At 40.2% G+C, this 22,750-nt stretch overlaps 1 protein-coding gene and 2 long non-coding RNA genes across 3 annotated transcripts in view; 2 read left to right on the top strand and 1 right to left on the bottom strand.

Annotated features, from left to right (window-relative positions):
- Positions 1-4,083: 4,083 nt before the first annotated feature.
- LOC105920207 (B-cell receptor CD22-like) overlaps positions 4,084-22,750 on the top strand; it is a 31,596-nt gene continuing 12,929 nt past the window's right edge. The window contains exons 1-3 of the mRNA XM_036125118.1: positions 4,084-4,147; positions 4,344-4,709; positions 20,472-20,771. Coding sequence (XP_035981011.1) covers positions 4,084-4,147; positions 4,344-4,709; positions 20,472-20,771 — 730 coding nt within the window. The remainder of the gene's footprint in view (positions 4,148-4,343; positions 4,710-20,471; positions 20,772-22,750) is intronic.
- LOC118556824 lies at positions 11,678-12,764 on the bottom strand. The gene is made up of 3 exons (XR_004927397.1): positions 12,539-12,764; positions 11,952-12,045; positions 11,678-11,747 (listed from the first exon to the last, which is right to left on the bottom strand). It is a non-coding gene; the product is annotated as an uncharacterized LOC118556824 (long non-coding RNA).
- LOC118556829 lies at positions 12,947-13,638 on the top strand. Its single transcript, XR_004927403.1, has 2 exons — positions 12,947-13,346; positions 13,557-13,638. It is a non-coding gene; the product is annotated as an uncharacterized LOC118556829 (long non-coding RNA).

Below are 22,750 nucleotides of genomic sequence, written 5' to 3'. Positions count from 1 at the left end.
CCTTCATTATTCTTCACAAAGCTGTTGCTGTAATACATAAAGAGTGGGTTGAAGATTTTTTTGTGTAATCAGAAGCAAAGCTTTTTTCAGAAGTCATGACATGTTTCATTATGTTTTGTGTATTATTCCTAATTTTTCTAATTTTGGTTTGTGCAGTTTTAGTTTTGGAACTTTTGTTGCATTTGCTCAGCTGCGTTTATTGCCTTTCTTCTGTTCTTCCCAGTGTTGTAATTTTTCGAATTACCACCAAAATCGAATTAATCTGCTGTGTGTTTTTCTATACAGATTTTATTCTTAATGTAAAATAGTAACTTAACATCTTTTTGAAATGTGATTGTATGCTGCTGATGGCCAGAAATATTTATACTTAAGTGTTTCAGGGCCAAGCACGATATGTTCTGTTTCCTTTTATCACAGTAGTAGCGTGATCAGATATACAACTATATATCTTAGTCATAATGAGTGCCCTGGACAAAAATGGTGAAATGTTAACTGATAATTTGTACAAGATTTAGAACTATGAGACTTCAAAACATGGAACAGCTTTAGTTTTTGGTAAAATAGAATCCAAGGATGCAAGGTTGCTTGCTTCTGGCACTGCTACCAGTAACCAGTAACAAACAACACGTTAATGTCTTACTTGTAAGTGTACAAGATGTAAATTATTGTATCTAGCTACGATCTCATTGCAGGTCTTAATGCTCCATTCCAAATGTTTTCTGAAATCAAATTTCTTTGCAAGGTTTTTCCCGTTACTTTTAAACCACTGCCTAAATCTGTCTCCAGTGTGACCTGTTTGTGGCTCCAAACTGACCCGTTCGGTCAAAAGAACAAAACAATGACTTCACACAGCTTGCTTTGGTCCAGCAAACATGGTATAAATATGTTTTCTGATTTAAAGTGTCCAACAGATACCATTTATTTTGTTAGAAGGTGCTGAGGGGGAGTTGCTCAAATAAAAGAGTGAAACTTGCATTTTCCAAAGCGTTGGCTGCACAGAGGTCTATTTGGATGAGGGGACACAGCTATGAATGGTGGGGCAGGGATGTCAGCAACTTCACAGAGACAAAATTTATTTATAACTTTAGGAAGTCGAGGGCAACTTTTAATAATATAAATCAGGACCTCTGCCCCCGGCTCCAAAGGCAGGACACTCATTGCTGTCCCTTGTATCGCTTTGCAATAGTTTCAGATTCTCACACACTGCCCCTTTTGAAATGAGATTAAAATTAAAATTAAATTCAAATTCAAATTATCATCATCCTCAGAGGTTACACAGTCATCCCCAGAACAGAACCAGCCTTCTTTATCAGGTTATTGAGCCTTTAGGTCCCTAGCTCCGATGCTACTGCCCAACAGATGATGACAAAGGAGATGATGCTCTCAGCAACAGACTTATATAAGGTATGCAGCATTTTGCTGCAAACCTGGAAGGATCTTAGTTTCCTCAAAAAGTACAATCTGCTCTGTCCTTTTTTGTAGATAGCTTCACTGTTGTGTCTCCAATCCAGTCTGTTGTCCAGATGAACACTGAGATATTTATATTCATCAACCACCTCCACTTTTGCTCCCATGATGGAAACTGGTTTGAGCTAATCCTGTTTCTCCAGAAATCTACAGTCATCTCTGTTTTGTTCACATCCAAGATGAGATGATTGCTTCCACACCATGCCACAAAGTGGTCCACCAGCTGTCTTGTACTCAGTTTCTTGTCCATCTGTGATGAACCCAATAACTGCAGCATCATCTGAGAATTTGTGTAAATTACAGAAATCGGACTTGGGCTGGAAGTCTGAAGTGGACAGAGTGAAAAGGAACGGTGAGAGTACAGTCCCCTGTGGTGCTCCTGTGCTGCTGACCACCCGGTTAGACACACAGCCCTTCAGTCTCACAAACTGTGGTCTATTTGTAAGGTAGTCTCTGATCCAGGAGATTGTTGAGGCCTCCACCTGAATCTTCTGGAGTTTCTGACAAAGCAATTCAGGCAGAATTGTGTAAAATTCACTGGAGAAATCAAAGAACATGATCCTCACAGTGCTGCCTGCTTTGTCCAGATGTGAGTGGGTTTGTTGAAGCAGGTGTATGATGACATCTTCAACTCCAACTCTACGGCACTAAGCAAACTGCAGGGGGTCCTGATATGTGCTTGTCTGCTTACACAGGTGGGCCAACAGGAGTCTCTCCTGAACCTTCATGATGTTGGATGTCAGGGGAACGGGTCTGTAGTCGTCATTGATAACTGATGGGAGAGTTTTCTTTGGTACCAGATTCAGACAGGATATCTTCCACAACAGCGGTACCTTCTCTTGGGTCAAGCTTAGATTGAAGAGGTGCTGCAGAATCCCACCGAGCTGCTCTGCACAGACCTACCTTGTTCCGTTTCAGTCTCCCCAGCTGCCTCTTCACCTGACTTCTAGAAACAGAAAAGTGGGATGGGAGGGAGCAGCAGCATCTCCTAATTTGGTTGAAGGCAAACTAGTGGAAGCAGAAGAGTCCATGACTGAGGTAGAGGATAAAACATCTGAGGTGTGACAGGAAAGCTGTGGGTCAAAGGAGGGTGGGATGTCTGTTGGGCTGGGGGCACGAGGGGAGGATGGTGAGCCTGTTCCTGATCTGAACCTATTGAAGAATGTCTTTAGCTTATTTGCTGTCCAGACTTCTATCTATCTGATCCCCTTTCTGCTTGGAAGCCTGTGATCTTCTTCATCCCTGATGACACATCTCTGATACCTCCTCTGCAGTTTACTCCCCAGCTTCTTCCTGTACACCTCCTTGCTGTCTTTGATCTTGACTTTGAGCTTCTTCTGTGAACACACTGTCTTGCTCCCTAAAGTCTCTTTTTTTCTTGTTTAACAGTTACTTCAGGTCACTGGTGATCCAGGGTTTGTTATTAGAGAAGCATCTCACTGTTCTGGTGGGGATGATGCTGTCCACACAGAAGTTCATATAGTCTGTCACACACTCAGTCATGGCATTTATGTCCTCTCCATGTGGCTTGCAAAGAGCAATCCAACCGTGTGGGGCTTCTTCAGCTTCCTTTTTGTTACAGGTGGTTTAAATGCGTTAAATTTATGTTATTGTTATTGATTAATCTCATTTCCCACTGCAACCTTATCACTGATATGCTGAATGTTTGATTTTTTTTATTTTGATTTTTGCTACATCATACTGGTTCAATATGTGTAAAGGTTTTCCTTGCAAAGATGACATATTTAACTCTAATGCTATAATAGGAATGACTATCATTGTTATTGTGCAGCTGTTAATAAAGCTGGTTTGTGCCATAACCATATTAATCTTAAACAGCTACAGCCCACCAATAACCGCTAGTTATTTATCATCATTACTTTAACAATATTGACTGTCTATATGAATATCCCCATCAATTAAATAACATTGTTTGGGTAACTGCAAAAAAGACAGTGAAAACTTAGATTAACTAAACCTAAAAAAAAACACAAATAACTAAAAATGAGAAAACAAACAAATATGCTCTTTTGTATGAAATCACCTGTTCCTTGTCTAAATATTCAAACTGTGAGATAATATACGGATGTAATCAAACACATTCTGGAAAGCACATGCTGTTCCTGACATCCTCCTTTTCAGAAGAGGAAGAATAAATACGGCTGCAGGCTTTCACACAACATCAGCTTTGAAACAGAGAAGTTACTCTTTTGATCTTTGGCTCACCAGCTGAAATCTACACATTTCTGGATTTAAAACAGTTTTTTTATTGTTTTTGCTGCATATTTATTGGGTAAGAAAATGTTTTATCACTTATACATTTATTGTAACTTTCATGGTAAAAAAGCAAAGTTAGTTATTAATTTGTAGTTAATTTAGGTGTCAGCAATTGTACTGAAACTTGTTCTTTTTATTTTACTTTAACCACTCATTGAAAAGATCAAAACTGACTTTGATTCCTTCTTTTACCAGAGAAATGTTTCTAAATTCCCATTAATTTCCTATCTTAAAATGTCTGTTTTAATTTCCTGTCAAAGACAATAGAGGTTTTATCCAAAACTAGCACTGATTTTAAAAAACTGAATTATATTGAAATCTTTTAACTATCAGAGTCTGATGGCAGCTCTGTCTGAGAACATGCTGGCAGTCAACATGTTACTGAGCGTCTTCTTTCTTCCAGGTGAGCTGGTTGTTCACCTCCTTTCATTTGGAGACGAAACATGAATCATTTCTAAGTTGAGATAATTAATTCTGATTTTGTTTAAAGGCTCCATATGTAACAAGCTGTAGCTGAACTGAAGTTTGAGGATCATGAAGTTTCTCCTCAGATTTTCCTTCATATTATGTTCAATGTTTTTCTTCTTTTTTTTTTACAGGCGTTATGGGTGATTGTGGTAGTAATACTCCACTCCTCTTCCTCACCATACCAAATAAGATTGAAGCACTGAGTGGATCATGTTTGCTAGTTCCATGTAGCTTTAGAGCTGAGAAAGGAATCACTGAATTTAACAGTGGAAAAGAAACCCGTGGAGCATGGATTCAAAGTAAAAATAATATTTATGACATCGATCAAGGGGTTAACACAGATCTAGCAAAAATAACTGGAAACCTGAGACAAAGAAACTGCACCACTGTGTTTTCTGACATAAACAAGAGTCAAGAAGACAAATACTTCCTCAGAATTGAGAACGGTGGCTACAAGGCAACAGCTTGTTCTACTCCTCTTCATATAACAGTTCAAGGTAAGACTTCCCTCTCTGACACCAACATCAAATTATTATGTTATGCCAGAAGCTGTTTGAATATGCTTATTATTATTATTATTATTAATTATAATTTGGTATTATAATTTAAGTAATAAGTCATTCAACTCAATACTTCAAATGGTGGTGATGTTAGGCTAAAAGCTTGTAATGATTTATACTACTAATGCATTAGTTAATTAGCTGTTATGAACTAATTTCTGCTGGAATCCAATCCAATCCACTTTATTTATGTAGCACGGTTTAAACAAACACAAGGTTTCCAAAGTGCTGCACAAAGAGATAAAATAAATAAAAATAAGTAAAAGCGCTGCCAGCTCAATAAATGATCTGGAATAAATCAATAAATGAATAATTTCAATAAATGAAATGGAATAAATGATCTGGTCGGATTTTAACCGAAGAGGTTTATCCGGCAGACTGTGAGAACCCCAATATAACTGCAATTAGAGTTTAAATACTTATTCCCTATCACCCATCCACCGTTAATGTCTGTGTTAATATCAGATGTTAACTCTGATAGGAGGTAGATCTGAATTCTGAAAAACCATGCAACTGTGAATTGGATTGAACACAAAACAATTTCTATTCCACAGTTGTTTTTATTGAACCAAAAGCAATTCCCTGTTACAGTAATTCTCTGATTCAACAACCTTAGAAATCTTACTCACTACTAAAACTAAACATGCCAAATATATATGTGGAAATAAAAAAAACAGAAAAAAAAACAATGGATTAAAATGAGCGGTTAGCAAATCTAAGTCCACCTCACGGTTGTTTAACACCACCTTCAAAACATCGGCATCTGACGTAGCAGCGTTGACAAACAGGACAGCTTTGAGAGTCCCACTGGATGCTTTGATGTCAAAAGCTATTCCAGCTAAGCTACCTACAGTTCAGTCACCCGACACCCTCCCAAGATGGCTGCTACGATGACGTATGATCTACAAGCTTGCGTGATGCGTGAGGGGAGGTCCTGATGATGCAGTCAGCACTTACACTAAAGCGGGGCGGTGCCTCGGCCAGTGGGGAACGGTAAAGTCCCTTAAATGAAAGTGTCGTCATGGGCGTTCCATTTTTTTCGGGTCACGTGATCTCATGCGGCCATTTTGGGTCTAGGCTCAGCTAAGCTCAGCGCGTTTACAACACTGCGAGCGACCGATTTCTTTTATTTTTATTTTATTTTTTCTGATTATTTCGAGTATTTCTTTATTTCGAAAATAAGCCACCATGCCAGGGTGTTGTGCCCACGGCTGCAGCAACAGCACTGATAAAGGGACGCGGATGTTCCGTTTTCCAAGCGATGAAGAGCGGCGTTTATTGTGGATCAACGAGTCAGTAGCTTGGACCAAGAGACGAACGAAACTTGGAGACCTACAACAAACTCTGGCTTGTGTGAGGTATGTGGGCTTTTTTTTTCTGAAGTCAGGGTTTCCCGCAGCGCTAAGTTTGGCGGCCACCTCGCTAATATAAAAACAAAAAAAAAAAAAAAAAAACGCGCAAAGCTTGTCTCTCCCCGCCAGTCCCCAACCGCTAAGCCGGGCATACACTGTACGAGTTTTTCAGTGGTGGTACTTATATACATCTCAAACTGTACGATGGAACCGCGGGGTTTAAAAAGTTCACCGCTCACGATCTGTGCGGCGCGACGCTCGGACGCGACCGGACTGCGTGCCCCCTCTGGGACCGCTCGCTGTGGTGGCAGAGGCAGGCGAGCGACGGTGGGTGACAGGGACCCAGAGCAGGGGGTCGAGCCCAGCTCACGCACCACACCGGCGGCCGCGCGGCACGGCAGGTCGCCCGGCCCGCCCCGCGAGCGGAGGCGTGCCGAAACAGGCGGCCAGCGCGTCGCGCGGACCGGAGCGCTTGCCCTCCCCCCGCCCCGCGAGCCGACGTCCGGGCCCCGCGGGTCCCGGGCCGGGCGAAGGTCGCTTCAGGGACGCCTGCTCCCCTCCCTCCCTTGGCGGGGACGGAGAGGAGGGGAGGGCGCTCCCTCGTAGCTCTGCTTGAACAGCAGGATGCGCTCACGAAAACCTCACGACAGCCGACTGAATTTCAAACATGTTTGATTTTCACCGACCGTCCGATTTTTTTATGTGAAATTTTCTTCTGGACTTCTTGCTTTATTTCATTGTGCTGTAGCATAATGTGTGTCTGATTTTTGTCCTATGGGACCAATTCTGGACTTCAAGACAGTAAAAGAGAAGTATACAGTTCACTTAAAAATGTCTCTCTCAAGTCTTATTAAAATGTAATATCAGCTTTTCTGGATGCCTAGTTGGTGATCATCAACACTCAGTTGTGTTTTATTCAGAACACCTGCCTGAAGGGTATTAGAAGGTGCGAAACGCGCATAACATAACAGTGTTAAAGTGCCTGCCTGTGGCAAGTTTAGACCCAAAATGGCGCCACTCGCTGAGTTGGCGCAACTTTCATTTAAGGGACTTTAGGGAACGGCTGACTCAACAGTTTAAACAAACCGCGAACTGAGCTCTAACAAAGAGATTGAACTGCTGATAAGCGGGAAGCAAAGATGGAAACAATGAGAGAGAAAAAAAATGGAATAATTCGGAAAAAAAGTTACAGCAGGACCCGCAGTGGGGTCTTGACGAACCACAAAATCACAAACACAGCCAGTCACATTCACAAATGCATGTACATACAAAGAAAATATTCAGCAAAATAAACCCAACTCCGTCTTGGAGTAAAAAGCATCAACCTAAGTTCCTACACCTGCCCAGGCACTTCTGAAACACCCTGTGGGTGAAAAATAAATAAAAGAGGAGAACCCCGTTACTTTGAGGTGATTCAGGAGTGAAGTCCCGACTCCGGGGTCCGTGAGCGTCCTGGAGCTCTTGACGACCGCAGGTGCGCGCCACAGCGGGAACAGGATGAGAAAGTCCCTCCGTCTCTCTCTCTGTCCGGGCTTCCAGTCGCTTTGCTCGGCCCAGCAAAAGCGTAGTCCTCTTTCGATCAGTGGGAGATAAGGCGGCTCCCAGTCTTTGATCAGAGGGAATTAAAATGTACTTTTTAAGTCGACCTCCTGCGTAAGCAAAGCAGGGAATAAAGTTTGCTTCGAAAAATCTCGGTCCAGCGAGAAACTAGAGTACGTGCCGCGGAGCGGGGGGAAGTTTGGAGTAGCAGCTGCATGCCTTTCCTGACTGGCTGGTTGCCAAGAAGAAGAAAGATCTTTGTGTGTGATCGAGTTTTATCCCTTTCCATAGTAACGTTATCTCGTTCACAGACATATATACATAGACGCGTCAACGTCACCGCCATATTGTATGTGGCAGAAAAAAGTTGAGTTCTGTTATTGTGAACGTGAATCAGAGAAGATGCCTCATTCCTGTGCTGCAATAAATACACACACACATATATATATATATTATGAATATAAGGATCAATTTGTTAAATCTAAACATTGTGGTCTTCATTATTCCATAAAACCGTGTCACATGTAAACCTTTAGGAACAGACTTTTTGGGTGAGTATTAAAGAGGTAAAATTAATAATATGAGGAAAAAAAGTCCTAGGTCAATAAAGTAAAAATAAACAAACAAAAACAAAAGTGATAATGTTATGATAAAAACATCATATTATGAGAATTAAGGGGGAACATTTCCAGAATAATCACAGCTTGCAGAATTATTTCACTCCTGGAGTAATAGGGCCAGCTTAGATTTGTCATGGTTTTCAGATGACGAGCCCACATGCAGATACGATCGGGAAGCAAAGCACAGTTTTAAGATGTTTATTTAGGAAACAGGTAGATATAACGGACGGGACTACGGAAAACTCGGCAGGGTCAGAACGTCACGGCTGGAGAGACTGCAAAGAGAAGAAGAGTAAGTGACTCTGAAAGGTGAACCAGAAGAACTACTAGAAGCTGCCCTGCTTACCATAAAGCTGGGCGGACCTAACCGGGGAGAAGTAGCGCCGAGGGAACTCTGTGATCCTACCCCTGTTGGTGTTCGGTGGCTAGTGGCTGAGGGTGGCTGATGTTACTGGTGAGGGATCCAGAGCGAGCCTCCTCGGAAGTGGGTGACAGATGGATTGACCAGAGTGAGGGAAGAACCAGTAGAATCCGAGAGGGGGAATCTCAGGCCCCGCTGGGTAACATCCAGGGAGTATGAGGGGAGCGCCAGAGCAAAATCTGAGCAAGAGGATTCTGTAGGTCTGGTTCTTCGGAAAAGACGTCAAGACAGGTGAGTGCATCCAAGCACCAAAACTGTGACAAAAACAGGGAGATCTAAAATTAGTCAAAGTTCAAAGACGAAAAAAACTCACAAGCAGGTTTTCAGGAGTTGGGTCAGAGGCCACGTCGTACCACGACTGGTTAAGGCTCTGGCGTCTTCCATCTGTCAGCGCTCTGCTTAAGAAGCCAGAGGAAGCCGCCTGCAACGAGCTGCAGGTGTGGGCCACGCCCCCTCAGCCAACTAGACACACCTGAGGAGTAGAGTTAGAGCAGGACAACACAGAGAACCCTGACAAGATTATTTTAAATATTTTTATTCTTTAGGAGAATAAATTCAGGAGAATGAAGCTAAAGGGATACGAAAATAAACTTGTAATATTACAAAAAAAATACTACGAATACAAAGTATATTCAGAGATTAAAGTCCCTCTGATACTGTTTAAGTGACTGAGTAACTGCAGATTTGCCACATTTAAGATGGCGGACGCTCAGACGCATCGCAGCATAGGCAGAACCCGCCCAATGACGCGTCTACTCTTATATTATGTCTATAGCTGTGTCTCAATTCGGCGGCTGCGTCCTTCGAAGGACCCAGCCTACACAGCCTTAGGAGGACCCAGCCATCGGAGGATGCTCCGGAGGATCCTCAACCGTTGGTAAATGGGACGGTCTAGCCTTTGGAGCACTTCCTGGTTGCGACACGACGTCATCACGTCTACCCCAAGCCCGGCGAAAACAGCACCAGCGCCGATAAACGACGCAAAAAAATGGATATTGAATTATTTTTTTTATTTACTTGTTATTGGAGGAGGAGAGTCAGTTTAGCCGGCTTCGGCAGCAGTAAAACCGGCGACGAATTTTTCTCAGGCTGGAGGAGCGCAGTGGAGAGGTAACATTTACCTGCTATTATTTTCACCCACAGGGGTCTGCTAATGATCATAATATACCAGTTATTAAACAAACGCTTGTCAGCAGATTGATGAATATGTTTAAATATAAAATGTTATATTTATTTGTAAGACTTGATATAGGCTTATGTTTGTAACTTTAGTAATTTGAATTGAATAGTTAAATGTGTACAAACCCTGTAAATAACTGACTTAAATCACTACTTTCACTATCACTAATGTTGTGTTGAGAAGCCAAACTAATATTGAGAAATAAATCATTATTTGTCTAAATTGTTATCCCCTTACTGCCTGATTTTATTTGTAATTATATAACGAAAAAATAATACAGGAAATATAAATCTAAATATAAAAACGTAAAAAAAAAAAAGTTAAATAGGGGATCTAGATGAAGTAAAATAAGTAAAGGCCAGAATTGTTTGGTCACAAATTAGCAACACCAGGCGTTAACATTCACTAGAATTATATCAGCTAAAATGACATTGCTATCATCAAATCCTGTTGTTCTTAATCTTCATGTCTCTATCCAGACAAGGCCGATGTACCGCTGCATCAACCCTAAATGCACAACATCTGCCTGGGAGCCGGTGACATCATGGCCCCATACGATGAAGTGCAGGACGACATGCCAGAGGATGAGGAGGGGGAGAACGTGTTGGAGGCAGTCAGTGGTGCTCCCTGGCGGGACCAGCTGTCTGCCGAGGTGTCTGCCCTGGAGGAGGGTCTACCCGACCACAATTACATTTAGATGGCAAGTATAATCACTTTTTAGCTTTTCTCATGTAAGGGTTATGAAAACAGTTGTAGTAAAGTCATTTTCTGCGTCGTCTTAAACATTTTTAGGAACATGGCAGCCGTCGATTGGGTCAGCCCTGCAAACCCTGATGGGTGATGTGGTGAACAGTGGAGAGAGGCATCCCCCACCCCCCAGATGATGTCCCACTCGCAGTGATAAGACTCCAAGGTCATCTGTGTGGCATCCCATCCAGTCCAGCAGCACCACCAGGGACTCCTGCTCAGTCAAAATTGTATATTATATATATATATATATATATATATATATATATATATATATATATATATATATATATATATATATATATATATATATTCTTTAGTAATATTTATTTTATATCTTCTGTAAATAGTTAAAATGTTTTTGATAGTTTATTGTAAATACTTGTTTCCCTAAAAATAAATTGATGTTATCACTGAGAAGTTGTTCTAAGTTTACTTAAATTGTAAAGAAGTGATGAAACAGACGATGTAAAAGGTTAAAAGACTTTAAGAACACACAGACAACAATAACTTTTATAAACAATTTAATTTAACAATAACAGCAACACAGAACCTGAGGATAAACCATGGCCAGGTGGCAGCAGTAGGCTTCCCACTGACCTCCTGCCCTGGCCCTTTGCATTCCTAAAGTAGAGGAAAACAATTTGTGTCAACAAGATGCAATTTTCTGTAGTGTTTCTTTGAAGCTAGAAAAAAGGAGTGTTTATATATATATATATATATATATATATATATATATTAGATATATATATACTATATATATCTATATATATCATATATATCTATATCTATATATATCTCCTATTATATATATCTCTCTATCTCTATCTCTATGTGTATCTCTCTCTACTATCTCTCTCTATATCTGTGTGTCATCGTCTACTGTCTCTCTACTGTCTATGTCTCTCTCTCTCTCTGTCTGTGTCTCTGTCTCATGTCTCTCTCTGTCTCTGTCTCTGTCTCTCCTCTCTCTGTCTCTGTGTGTGTGTGTGTGTGTGTGTCTTTCCTTCCCTTCGCCCCCCCTGCCCCTCCTTTGTCTTTTTTCCAGTTGTCCCCCTTTTTTTGGCCTGTTGTGGCTCAACTTCACCCTCCAGGCCCGTTTTTTGCAGGATTGTTCTAAACAAGAGAAATGAGAAGAGATAAACACACAAGGGTCACTAATATCACAACTATAAGATTAAAAAAAGTGACATCTGGGCATCATTTGATGTGATCAAAAGATTATATTTGTACGTTGGTGTTTGAACAGGACTTCTTTGAACTTGTGTGACTTTTACATATAAATGCAACATGTATATGGAATTATGTCTCAACTCTTACCTCCATCCGACTGCGGCAGTATTTTTGGCCCTGGTAAAGAGGTGGTCATTTTGCCCACGGAGTTTTATCAACTCCTCTGTATGCTCCCTGCTCCCTAGAACAAAACGACATGTAAAGCATATTTCTGTTATGTCAACAGGAAAAATGACTGTTCTGTATAATTACGCTGGTATTGTTCTTCAAGTGAATTATACTTTAAACCTTATTATACTGTACTGTAAATTAACTATACGTTATTGAGTATTCAAACAAAACGTTTGCAGTATTGACAGCCCAGCACAGCTGGACTGATGTTATTTCTTCAGCTGCATTAAGCTTTGACAGTTCTAATCACTTGTAATAAACTGTATGAGAATAAATTGATCGGATTTGTGAGGGACATGGCTATCAGCACAGTTACAATAAGATGTAGTTTAAAATAAAAAATTGTGACATTTTTATTCAGTCTTTTAATGTTGCTAAAAGTCTCGTATCAACAGATTAGCTCTAAGCTTTAGCTATAGCTGGTCCTACAAATTCCGGTGGCTCCGTTACCGTCATGTATTTTAATAATGTTCAGTTAAAAAAAATAAAAACAAACTACTTACATAGCTGTACTCAGCACTACTGCCAGCGCTGCTGCTGCTTTCCTTTAGTCTTGATGAAAATCCGCCTTCTTTCTTCTTCTTAAACTACTAAAAAAAAAGCGAGCAAAGCACCCTGGGAAATATTATGGCAGGCAAGGCCAGTAAGGATGGTCGCGGTGCATCCTCAGAATTCGGGGAAAAGGAGGACGCATTTGAAGGCTGCATTTTAAGCGTCCTCAGAATTTTTGCCAAAGCTATGTAAGTAGTTTGTTTTTATTTTTTTTAACTGAACATTATTAAAATACATGACGGTAACGGAGCCACCGGAATTTGTAAGGCCAGCTATAGCTAAAGCTTAGAGCTAATCTGTTGATACGAGACTTTTAGCAACATTAAAAGACTGAATAAAAATGTCAAAATTTTCTTATTGTAACTGTGCTGATAGCCATGTCCCTCACAAATCCGATCAATTTATTCTCATACAGTTTATTACAAGTGATTAGAACTGTCAAAGCTTAATGCAGCTGAAGAAATAACATCAGTCCAGCTGTGCTGGGCTGTCAATACTGCAAACGTTTTGTTTGAATACTTAATAACGTATAGTTAATTTACAGTACAGTATAATAAGGTTTAAAGTATAATTCACTTGAAGAACAATACCAGCGTAATTATACAGAACAGTCATTTTTCCTGTTGACATAACAGAAATATGCTTTACATGTCGTTTTGTTCTAGGGAGCAGGGAGCATACAGAGGAGTTGATAAAACTCCGTGGGCAAAATGACCACCTCTTTACCAGGGCCAAAAACACTGCCGCAGTCTGATGGAGGTAATAGTTGAGACATAAATCCATATACATGTTGCATTTATATGTAAAAGTCACACAAGTTCAAAGAAGTCCTGTTCAAACACCAACGTACAAATATAATCTTTTGATCACATCAAATGATGCCCAGATGTTACTTTTTTTTTAATAAATCTTATAGTTGTGATAGTAGGGATCCTTGTGTGTTTATCTCTTCTTGTTTCTCTTGTTTAGAACAATCCTGCAAAACACGGGCCTGGAGGGTGAAGTTGAGCCACAACAGGCCAAAAAAAAGTGGGACAACTTGGAAAAAAAATACAAAGTATGTTCAGGTTTGGCTAATGTAATGAAATACACACACACACATATATATATATATATATATATATATAAACACTCCTTTTTTCTAGCTTCAAAGAAACACTACAGAAAATTGCATCTGTTGACACAAATTGTTTTCCTCTACTTTAGGAGTGCAAAGATCCAGGGACAGGGCAGGGGCTCAGTGAGAAGCCTACTGCTGCCACCTGGCCATGGTTTATCCTCAGGTTCTGTGTTGCTGTTATTGTTAAATTAAATTATTAAATTGTTTATAAAAGTTATTGTTGTCTGTGTGTTCTTAAAGTCTTTTAACCTTTTACATCATCTGTTTCATCACTTCTTTACAATTTAAGTAAACTTACAACAACTTCTCAGTGATAACATCTATTTATTTTTAGGGAAACAAGTATTTACAATAAACTATCAAAAACATTTTAACTATTTACAGAAGATATAAAATAAATATTACTAAAGAACATATATATATATATATATATATATATATATATATATATATATATATATATATATATATATGTGTGTGTATATATATATGTATATGTATATATATATACACAATTTTGACTGAGCAGGAGTCTCTGGTGGTGCTGCTGGACTGGATGGGATGCCACACAGATGACCTTGGAGTCTTCTGACTGCGAGTGGGACATCATCTGGGGGGTGGGGGATGCCTCTCTCCACTGTTCACCACATCGTCCATCAGGGTTTGCAGGGGCTGACCCAATCGACGGCTGCCATGTTCCTAAAAAATGTTTAAGACGACGCAGAAAATGACTTTACTACAACTGTTTTCATAACCCTTACATGAGAAAAGCTAAAAAGTGATTATACTTGCCATCTAAATGTAATCGTGGTCGGGTAGACCCTCCTCCAGGGCAGACACCTCGGCAGACAGCTGGTCCCGCCAGGGAGCACCACTGACTGCCTCCAACACGTTCTCCCCCTCCTCATCCTCTGGCATGTCGTCCTGCACTTCATCGTATGGGGCCATGATGTCACCGGCTCCCAGGCAGATGTTGTGCATTTAGGGTTGATGCAGCGGTACATCGGCCTTGTCTGGATAGAGACATGAAGATTAAGAACAACAGGATTAGATGATAGCAATGTCATTTTAGCTGATATAATTCTAGTGAATGTTAACCCCTTAACGCCTGGTGTTGCTAATTTGTGACCAAACAATTCTGGCCTTTACTTATTTTACTTCATCTAGATCCCCTATTTAACTTTTTTTTTTACGTTTTTATATTTAGATTTATATTTCCTGTATTATTTTTTCATTATATAATTACAAATAAAATCAGGCAGTAAGGGGATAACAATTTAGACAAATAATGATTTATTTCTCAATATTAGTTTGGCTTCTCAACACAACATTAGTGATAGTGAAAGTAGTGATTTAAGTCAGTTATTTACAGGGTTTGTACACATTTAACTATTCAATTCAATTACTAAAGTTACAAACAAGCCTATATCAAGTCTTACAAATAAATATAACATTTTATATTTAAACATATTCATCAATCTGCTGACAAGCGTTTGTTTAATAACTGGTATATTATGATCATTAGCAGGCCCCTGTGGGTGAAAATAATAGCAGGTAAATGTTACCTCTCCACTGCGCTCCTCCAGCCTGAGAAAAATTCGTCGCCGGTTTTACTGCCGCCGAAGCCGGCTAAACCGACTCTCCTCCACCAATAACAAGTAAATAAAATAAAAAAATCAATATCCATTTTTTTGCGTCGTTTATCGGCGCTGGTGCTGTTTTCGCCGGGCTTGGGGTAGACGTGATGACGTCGTGTCGCAACCAGGAAGTGCTCCAAAGGCTAGACCGTCCCATTTACCAACGGCTGAGGATCCTCCGGAGCATCCTCCGATGGCTGGGTCCTCCTAAGGCTGTGTAGGCTGGGTCCTTCGAAGGACGCAGCCGCCGAATTGAGACACAGCTACAGCTTATGATCTCGTTGCTATCATAGACATATATAAAGAGTAGACCCCGCATCGACCACTCTCGCCTATAGGCGCTGACGAGATTTAGGGGCGCCATCTTGGGGCGGTCGACAACTCCGCTAAGTCTAATGTGTTAACCAGGTGCAGAATCAATTTTAATCAACTATAACTCGTTTAATGTTGAACTAATTTTCACATTTGTTTTGCTTAAAACTTTAAAACTATAGCTATTATAACAAATGGTCCAATGCGTTTAAATAATCTTAGTGGGGTTAAAAGTAATATAATATTCTGACATGATGTATGTATGTTTCAAAACACAGCCACGCACACATCTTTATAATTTTTTTATTGCTATATAAACAAACACATTTGTACATGTACATATGTACATATACTTCCCAAAAAGAACCCGTGATGGGCGAAATCTGTAAAGTAGTAACCTTTATTTATTTTTTTTACAATTATTATATACAATGAAATACACTATAGTATATTGAAACCATAGAACAAAACCTTTTTACCGGCCCAAGCATTTGTTTAACAAATGAAAGTACTATATAAACGTTTTTTTATTATTATTTACAAATAAGTTGTAAAATAATAATTTTAATCAATACGAACTGAAGGCTTCAAATTGCGGAGATCAGCGCGGCCCACCGCGACCCGAGTGATTGGATTAGAACGGGAGAAAATGAAAAATTAATATAAAAAAATACAAAGTACAGTATGACAAATAGTGACTCGTGTGTATTTCACTGCTCTTTTGACTGAGGCGCTGCATCCGTGACTCCGGTCTGTAGCGTTTTTTTCTTCTAAAGCCCGCGGTGCAGGTGAGTTTTTTTTTCGGGAGAAGAACACATTTTTATCGGTAGTTGTCACTATTTTTTCTTCTGGGCAAAAAGATTATTATAAACCGACACGCCACCTGATGAGAACTGTAATGAACGGCTCATCAATGCAAATCCGTGAAGCAGCGACACCGTGAGAGGTGAACCGCAATATAGCGAGGGTTCACTATATATATATATATATATATATATATATATATATATATATATATATATATAATATATATATATATATATATATATATATATATATATATGCTGTTTATTCACTAATGTCTAACAACAACTTTGTATAGGGTGACCAAACGTCCTCGTCCGCGTTTGCCTTACAAGCCCCCCCCCCCCCCCCCCCCCCCCCCCCCCCCCCCCCCCGCTCCGAGGTGTCCTGGTTTTCCCAAATGAAAATATGGTCACCCTAACTTTGTATCTCCTATAGAAAACTTACATTCTGATCAAAAATATAAACAATGTCTTTTTATCTTGCTTGTGAAAGTTATCCCTCGAGCCCTGACATAAATAGTCCCTCGATTTAAACAAAAATGAGCCGCACAGTGCTGAGGCATCATTAGTGTGTCAGCTTGAATCAGCAGGATTAGGTATCAAGTCAACCGCCCCAAGGTGGCGCCCGTAATTCCTGCGCAGCGACAGTCAATGCGGGGTCTACTCTTATATTGGCCGTTTCTCAATATGCGTTCTTGAGCGTTCTCGTGTGCTCGTGTACTCGTGATACGTCATCAGCCTCAGCCCGAGCACTGTTCCAATGCTGAGAACGCCAAATCGAGAACGCGCCGAATTCCCCGGATGTTGTTCTCGCCCGCCCTCTTTATCGAGCATGCATCAGAGCAGACTTGTGCGTTCTTCAGACTGACCGCTTGCCCAGAATGCACCGCGGCCGCAGCTTGATTTGAGACAGCGCAAACAGAGCTCACAGCGGTAAGTTAAAAAATTTCCTTTTCTGCTGCTGTTGTTGTTCAAAAGTACGTTTTAAGATCGTTTGAGGCGAGAATATTATACTTTTAAGCTTCCCTATGTGGCCTGTTTACAGAGTTGGTGCGTAATTAAAAAAAAGTAGTGTGCATAGTACCGCTGGTTATGATTTATTTGTTTTGTGTTTATCTGACTGACGTGTGTTGCTTTATTAACTCAATACTTGCTGGAATAAATTGTAAATGTCTCCCTAGGACGGCAGCAGCATATAAAATAAATAAATAAATACATTCTATGAATGTTTTTCCTATCTAAGTGAGTTTCTTCTGAGTCAGGACACGAATAATTGAGAGGAGAAAGAGGGAAAGAAAATAATAGTAATAATAGTATATGAAAAAACAGAAATTTATTTTATACAAATGTTTTATCTTTGGAACAGAATGAAGGTGTAATATATTCAACAAATTATTAACAGTTACTAACATGGTTTAAAACAACAAAATAACTCATTAAGATCTTATACAAACAGACAATGCCTATAAACTTACAATTAAAAATAGTTGGAATGGAAATTAATTTCCGCATTATTTTATGTATTTTTCCAGGTGGTTAAAAATTAAATGAAGCAGCATGTGAACATGACTAGAACTGATCTACGTTAGGTCAGGTGTACTCATGTTCACTTAAACATGCAGCCAGCTGGAGCAGCTCCCTGTCTTCTGGGTCAACCTCCTCGTCCTCCTCTGGATCCACCTCCTCATCCTCCACGTCCAGCTGGTCACCTGCCTCTATACTAATATTGTGAAGGATGCAGCAGGCAGCGATTACTTTTGGGGCAAACGTCAGGCAGACCTCCAACGCCCTGAAGAAGATGGAACGCCACCGTGTCTTCAGACCACCAAAGACACGCTCAATGATGTTAATCAGCCTTGGCGTGGTGTCTGTTGTAGCGTGCCTCCACTTGACCTGTACCAAATATAAAATTAACTTGTAATTTAGGTAATATGCTGATCTGTCTTAATCTTCTATCCAATTGATATAATCTATGTATCAATTGTGTGTCATTGTTGGCTCTATTTAAGGACAAGAAGGTAAGAGATCTTACTGGCAAGCTGTTTCCCTATAGGATGCACCACAGACCAGCCAGCAGAGGGTCACCAGCACCTCTATCTCCTGTGGCCATCCATGGACCTTCTGGATGGGCAGCAGCTGAAGGAGGAGGACGATGGTGGCCCTGTTTAGCTAGAAGGCTGGTTTCAGGTCCCCTTCATTAAAAAATATTTGGAGGATCGGCACAGAGGTGTTTATCCTCACATATTTTGTTTCTGTTTCTTCCTGTAAATAAAAAATGCCAAATGTTAATTGTTTTTTGTCACGTTTTCTATGCATAAAACTATACCTGTTTAACATGCAGATTATTATAGTTCTCAAGAAAGAAAAGATAAAATGTATAGTGTTGTAAAACGAGTCAAGTATAGTAAATGTAACAAATGGCTTCCCTTCTCTGGTATTTTTACCATTTCACTGAAAAAATGGGCTGAACTAACTGCACATAATTTATAGATTAATCACTGTAAAGGTGGACAGACATAAAAATGTTTTTTTTTTTTCCTTCCTTAATGATCAATGCTGTGAAGGTCAGGAGGTGCAATAAAGTAGCTTAACCCTACTGTTATTAATGTTAAAACTGGGTCTTCATTTTTATTAATATAGGGAAAATAGTCACAATCTCAACCTGATCACGTTTTTAATATCATCATCAATGTTTTTTTTTTTTAAGATAAAAGTAGGAAATAGGCTGTCAATCTTAAAATGCCTACCAGTTGGCAATAGATGGGTGAGCAAAGCCTGCCTTCTGAGCCTCCTCTGCTGCATCAATTTTCTCCTTGCTCGGATTTGCCTCCTCAACTGCATCACCTCCTCTTCAGCCTGCTGGTAAAGCTGACCAACGACCGAAGCAACAGCAACATTGCTCGTATTGCTCATTTTGCTTCTACAAAGTGCTTATTTTTTTTAAAGAAGATTCAATCGCCTCTACAACTACAACAATTACAACTCCCAAAGAAATTCCCGCTATTGCTGGTTTTATACCCACAGTTCTGTAATTATTTTAGATATTTTTTATACTTTTTAGAAATTAATTTAAATAAAAAACGTTTTCAATAAGATATGATGGTGTAGTGTATAAATAGTTTTGAACGTTAAAGGAATGCTCAAGCGCTGTGGGTGTGATGACGTTACGAGTATACTTCTGTTCCAATGCACAATACGTGCTGCGTGCTCGCGTTCTCGTCAAGTCCGATCTTCCTGTGTTCTTACCGAGAACAGACTTGACGAGAACGCGAGTACGGACTCGCGTTCTCGTGAATTGAGAAACGGCCATTATGTCTATGGTTGCTATGGTCGGTGGCCATTTTGGGCCGCGTTGCATGATGTGAGTTGGTGGCCATTTTGACCACTTTGCATCATGGGAAATGCAGTTTGTCACGTCCCGTAATGGCATAACAATAATTAGCAGCTGTTTTACAGGCAACAAGGTATTTTACTGCTTTATGAACACTTTATTTTTTTCACCATATTACCATAAGTACTCACTCACCCATCAAATAATTGATTTTAGATGTTTCATTCCTGGCCACAGGTGCATATAATCCAGCAGCTAAATATGCAGACTGCTTCTACAAAACAGCTGTGAAAGAATGGGTCGCTCTCAGGAGCTCAGTGAACTCCAGAGTTGTACCATGATAGGATGCCACCTGTGCCATAAACTCAGTCATTAAATGTCCTTGCTACTAAATATTCCTCAGGCAACTGTTAGTAGTAAAATAACATGAAGTGATGAACCACAAGGAAGCTCAGAGTGGTAAAAACTAAAGCATTTCATCACATGTTCATTACTTCATTCAGAATATGAGGTTTTGCAGTTTTTATTGTAAAATTATTTCAAAAAGTATTTATTGTGTTTATTATTGTGTAATTTTGTTTGTGTGTCACACTTTTGGTTGCCTCTAAAATTTGCACTGTGAAATAATAACAGGAAAAAATAAATACCGTTTAAACCATGTCTTGTGTGAACTCCCAGATTCTCCTTGGAGTCCCAGCATTAACATCCCTGCTGATCTGAAGGAGCATCAGTCTGTCACTATCAGCTGCTCAGCTTTGACTCCCTGTCCACACTCACCTCCTGAACTCACCTGGAATCTCCAAAAAGACTCTCACAGACAAACAGAGAAAAACACAGAGGGAACCTTTACAACTAAAATCCAGGAGAACATCACTCTGTCAGACACACATGATGGATACAACATCAGCTGTTCTGCCACATATCCTGTGAATGGAGGAAACAAGACAGCAGAGACAGAAGTGACTCTCAGTGTTTCATGTAAGTGATCCTGTCAGCACGTCATGGTTCAGCTGTTTCTGAGCCCTGCTGAGCAGCTCCAGTAGAGCCAAGCCTCCTGCCAGCTTCACCTGGTTCAGGAACAGCAAACATGGAGCCATTAATGTATCTGTGGGGCATGTTTACAGGTTCAATGCTACTGACTAAACTTTGTCAAGTTTCTGAGTACAATCAAGGAATTTAAATTTGTATTCCAACACTCACATTGTTTAAAAAAAAAAAAGAAAAGAAAAACAGCCAGACAAGCAGACCACCAAACTACGATATATAGCAGAAAATCATCTTGTGGGGTGAAGTTAAGAACAGGGGCAGTATATACAATATGTGCATTTGTTTTAGGCTTCTGAATGTCAGTTACACCCAAGCTAAATGTGTAAAGTTAGATCCTAATATGTAAAACAGCTGGGGGGTTTCTAGGCAGGATTATATTTTAATGGTAACTTCAGAAAGCAGCCTCACCCTATAATATTTGTGAAAATTTTTTCCTTTGCAGAAACTTCAACATGTTGTAGCAACTGTGGAGTAAGCTCCACAGTTGCTACAACAGATAAATCTGTGCTCAGCAATTTTGCTGGCACATTTAGAATGAAGGACAAATTCGAATCACTTATTGTGTGTAAATAACACTATCACTGTGTTGTGTATTTACTTATTAATTTTTGTATCAAATTTGAGAAAGAAATACATTCTGAATCTCAAAGGTAAAATCAATGTTGGTATAAGTCGTGTTATTGGAGTTTCTTCAATGAGCTGTGCATGGCTGCATGCAGGAAGGATCTCCTGTAGCTCTCTTGCAGTGGAGTGAAGCTTCTCACTGAAGACACTTCTGTTGTATGACAATCTGATGAAGAGGATGATCAGGGTTGTTCATAATTTTCTTAGTTTTATGAAGAATACTTCCTTGTAAATTCATCTCCAGAGGTAATAGAGGAGTCCCCAGAACAGAGTCAACTTTTGTTATTAAAGAAGCTCAACAAGCTTTCTTCAAGTCAGTTACTCTGATGCTTCAACTGCATCTGATGCTACCCCAACGGATAATGGCAGAAGAGATAACACACTAAACAACAGAAAATATCTGCAACATCTTGCTACAAACATTGAAGGACCTTTAAGCTCCTTCAAAATGTTCAGTCTGCTTTGCCGATAGCAGAACAATAAAAGAGATGTGTGGTCAGGGATGAAGAAGATCACAGTTTTACAAGCAGAAAGAGGATCAGATAGGTGGATGTCTGGACAGAGCCAATGAGTTGAACACATTCTTCAACAGGTTCAGTTCAGGAACAAGCTCGGCCTCCTTCTCTCCTGCCCACAGTCAAATAGTGTCACTCTCCTTTGACACTAAACTTCTCAGTCACACCTCGGCTGTTTTATCTTCTGTCTCAGCCATGGATCCTTCTGCTTCAGCATGTTTGTTCTCAGCAGAATGTGGTGCTTCTGCCTTTGCCTACCCCCTTCCACTTTTTTGCATCTAGAAGTCAAGTGAAGATGCAGCTGGAGAGATTGAACTGGAATAAGGCTGTAGGTCCAGACGGTGTCTACTCCAAAGTCCTGAAGACCTGTTCAGAACAGGTCTCTGTGATTCTACAGCACGTCTTCAACCTTAGTATGACCAAGGAGATGGTTCCAGTGTTGTGGAAGATCTCCTGCATTGTCCCGGTACCAAAGTAACTCACCCATTATCCTCACTGACTTGAGAACTGTTGTCCTGAGATCCCAAATCATGACTAAAGAGAGTCCTTTTGGCCCACCTGAGTAAGCAAACAAGCAGCTATCAGGACCCCCTGCAGTTTGCTTATTGTCATTGAGCTAGAGTTGAAGATGCCATCTTACAACTCCTTCAACAAGCCCACTGTCATTTAGACAAGACAGACACCAGCATAGGCAGAGCAAGAGGCTGGGAATCACGGAGAACTGCAGCACGCAGATCCAGGCAAGCTGGCTAAGCACACAGGATCTGGTAG

The sequence above is a fragment of the Fundulus heteroclitus genome, chromosome 21, assembly GCF_011125445.2.
Source record: "Fundulus heteroclitus isolate FHET01 chromosome 21, MU-UCD_Fhet_4.1, whole genome shotgun sequence".
Taxonomy (NCBI): Eukaryota; Metazoa; Chordata; class Actinopteri; order Cyprinodontiformes; family Fundulidae; genus Fundulus; species Fundulus heteroclitus.
Note: the sequence above shows the minus strand (reverse complement) of the source record. Positions and strands in the feature narration are given on the sequence as shown.